This window comes from Lynx rufus, unplaced genomic scaffold (assembly GCF_022079265.1).
Source record: "Lynx rufus isolate CCGP_SWC_20201006 ecotype Redwood Valley unplaced genomic scaffold, mLynRuf1.p SCAF_40, whole genome shotgun sequence".
NCBI classification, from domain to species: Eukaryota; Metazoa; Chordata; class Mammalia; order Carnivora; family Felidae; genus Lynx; species Lynx rufus.
The window spans coordinates 926206-929455 of NW_025814857.1; the positions used below are offsets into that span (position 1 = coordinate 926206).

At 67.3% G+C, this 3250-nt stretch overlaps 1 protein-coding gene across 1 annotated transcript; it reads left to right on the top strand.

Annotated features, from left to right (window-relative positions):
• Positions 1 to 1654: 1654 nt before the first annotated feature.
• On the top strand, positions 1655 to 2999 carry LOC124525387 (melanoma-associated antigen 8-like). The gene is made up of 3 exons (XM_047097773.1): positions 1655 to 2093; positions 2316 to 2620; positions 2764 to 2999. The coding sequence occupies exons 1-2, from the start codon at positions 1773 to 1775 to the stop codon at positions 2505 to 2507; spliced, it is 513 nt and encodes a 170-aa protein (XP_046953729.1). The 5' UTR covers positions 1655 to 1772; the 3' UTR covers positions 2508 to 2620; positions 2764 to 2999.
• The last annotated feature ends 251 nt before the right edge of the window (positions 3000 to 3250 follow it).

The following is a 3250-nucleotide window of genomic DNA, read 5'->3' on the forward strand; positions in this document are numbered from 1 at the left end:
GCGTCGGCGTCTTCCGGCCGCGCCTCGAATCCCGTCAGGCGCGGCAAGGGCGCAGAGCCTCGTGGGCTTCGAGGTGAGGCCCAGAGGGACGAGCGAGGGAGCCGGGACCCAGAGGGGAAGGAGTCCGGCGGTGGCGGCAGCGGTGGAGGCCGCAGGGTGGCGCGACCACGACGACTGTGACCAGGGCATGAGGTGTGGGCGGACTCGGGCTCTGGGTCCCAGCCCGACTGAGAGCTGGTTGCGCGCGAGGAGCCGGCGTCAGGCGGCAGAGCCCGAGGCCCAGGCCGCCCAGGGAGTCCGGATGGGGGCGAGAGGATAGGGCTGAGGGACCCCAAGGAAGCCACGTGAGCCCCCCGCCATCGGCCCCGGGCTTCCCCGGACTTGGTCGCCTCGTGCGACGCCAGCCGCCTTGGCCCGGACCTCGCCGGGCCGTGAGGGTTCTGGTGGGAGGCAGCGGGCCCGGGGCTCCCCGGGAGAGCCCTGCGGGAGGACGGCCGGAGGCCCCTTGGACCCCAGCCCCGGGGCCGCCCTCGGAAAGCCGCCCCCGCGGTGGGTCTGGGCGAGGGGAGGGCCTTGGTGTGCGGGGCTGGACCCCGGTCAGCCGAGGCAGGATCCCGGGCCCTGGCCGGGGTGCAGGGGAGAGAGGAGGCGCTGCGTCCCAGCCCAGGACACCTGCGTAGGGCCCAGGCCTGCCCTGCCGCTCGGGTCCGCTCTGGCTGTCAGCGGAGGCCCAGAAGGGGCAGGCCCAGGCCTGATGGGGGGTGGGGGGGGTGGGGGCTCCCGGGGCGGGGCCGCCCAGAGTCCTGGCCAGAATCCCCTGGCCTCAGTGGGGGGGGGGGTGGGGGCCCGGGGCGGTGCTCGCGGTCTGCACCCACCCTGAGACCCTGAGGCGCCCCCTCCCTCCCCCCCTCCCTCCCTCCATCCCTCCCTCTTCCAGGGGCTCTGCGAGCTCTGCAGTTGAGGCCTTGGTCTGAGGCAGGAGTCCTGAGGTCACAGAGCAGAGGAGGCGCGGCCGCGTGCCAGTCGGTTGTCCAGGCGAGGTGGGTGCTCCCGCGCGTGGGGCCGGGGGCTCGCCCATCCCACCCCAGAGGGGACCCCTCGGCCCCCAACCCCCACGCGGCCCCGCTCTCAGGCCTGGGAGCTCGGGGTCTGGGTGGGCTGGGCCTCCCCCTGAGGAGCCACCCCTCTTCTGTCTTCAAGGTCTGGCGACCGTCATGTCCCTGGGTGAGAGCAGTATGTTCTGCAAGCTGAAGGAGGAGCCAAGAGAGGTCCCACTACCATGGGATGCACCGCTGCCAGAGCCTGAGGACAGGGAGGTGGAGGAGGTGGAGTTGAAGAAGGAGGAGTTGGAGTTGAAGAAGGAGGAGTTGGAGGAGGAGAAGGTGGAGGAGGAGGAGGTGGAAGAAGTGCATTTGGAGGTGGAGGTTGAGGTGGAGGAGCTGGAGGTTGAGGTGGAGGAGGTGGAACCCCAGGAAGAGGAGTTGGAGGAGGAGGAGGTGGAGGTGGAGTTGGAGGTGGAGTTGGAGGTGGAGGAGGTGGACTCGGAGGAAGAGGAGGAGTTGGAGGAGGAGGAGGTGGAGGTGGAGGAGGAGAAAGCAGAGGAGGAGGAGGGGGGGTACCCATCTCCCCCCTCCTCCTCCTCCTCCTCCCCTTCCTCCCCGTCCTCCTCCTGCTCTGTCCTCATTCTGGTCCCCCTGGAGGAGGGGTCTGCTGCTGCCGGGTCCCCGAGTCCTCCCCAGAGCCCTCGGAGCTCCTGCCCCTCCCCCAGTGCCATGGCAGGCGCTTCGGGGAGCCAGTCCCACCAGGGCTCCAGCAGCCCCGATGAGGAGGGGTCGAGCACCTGGGGGGCCCCGGCAGGGGCCCAGGCCTCGCTCCCAGATGCGCTCCGCGTGAAGGTGGCCGGCCTGGTGCTGCTTCTGCTCCTCAAGTATCGCACCAATCAGCCGACCACACGGGCGGAGATGCTGGCGGCGGTTAGCCAAGATGACCAGGACCGCTTCCCCGTGATCTTCCGCCGAGCCTGCGAGTATCTGCAGCTGGTCTTTGGAGTCGACGTGAAGGAAGTGGACCCCCGCGAGCGCTCCTACGTCCTGGTCAGCATCCTGGGCCTCAGCTGCGATGGGACGCCGAGTGGTAGGCACGGCATGCCCAAGACCAGCCTCCTGGTGCTGGTCCTGTGGGTGATCCTCCTGGAGGAGGACCGTGCCCCTGAGGAGGCGGTGTGGGAAGCGCTGGGGGTCATGGGGGTGTATGCCGGCAGGGAGCACGTATTCTATGGGGAGCCCAGGGAGCTGCTGACCGAAGTCTGGGTGCAGGAAGGGTACCTGGAGTACCGGCAGGTGCCCGGCAGCGAGCCCGCACGCTACGAGTTCCTGTGGGGTCCCAGGGCGCACGCAGAAACCAGCGCCGTGCAAGTGCTGCAGCACATCCTCGCGGTCAACAGCAGGCAGCCCGGGTCTCCGTGTCTGTCCGAAGAGGCTGTGAGCCATGAGGAAGAGCGGGCCTGAGCCCGAGGGGCAGCCGGGCCCGTTCCCACCTGGGGTCGAGCAGCCTCTCCTGCGGGGCACGAAGCCAGGCCACTTCTCCCCTGCGAGTGCGAGCAGAGCGGGCGCTGGGCGTTGTGAGTAGTGGAGGGCCAGGGCGGCTTGGGGGAAAGCGGGGCCAAGCGCACGTTTGGGTGGGTTCTTGTTCTCTGTCTACGTGGCCTCGGAAATCGGTCTTTGTTTCGTCGAGGAAGTTTTCAGATGTTGTTCCTTGTCATAGAAGGTTTCGTGAGCCTCGGGCTCAGTGTGGGAGTGGCACCCACGCCACAGGTGTTCAAGAGTCAGAGTTTTGCCGTTTGGTGCAACGAGCTGGGAACCCTTCCGTCCTCGTTCGGGATCCAGAAGGGAATCGCGGTGCCTGGGCTGGGCACAGACAGGGATGTCTTGCAAACGTGAAGACCTTGGCAGTAAACGGATGGCTTCAGGACATGGAGAAATAAAAGATGTTCGTTCTTGCTTCTTGTCCCTTGTCATCTGTCATTCTGGACAAGGGACATAGAGATGTGTGCCTGCCTTTGCTTGGGTCTCCAAGAAAGGAGGAGACACTCGATCTGAGCAGAGGTCCCCAGCTCACTGGGACATTTGTGGCCGGACATTCGCTGAGCTCTGCTCACTCTCGGAAGGGCCCTGTGTTGGCAGTGAGGACACTAGGAGAGGCAGGACACGTCCCAGCCATAGGTGACTATCTAGCAGCTGCGGTCCCCATG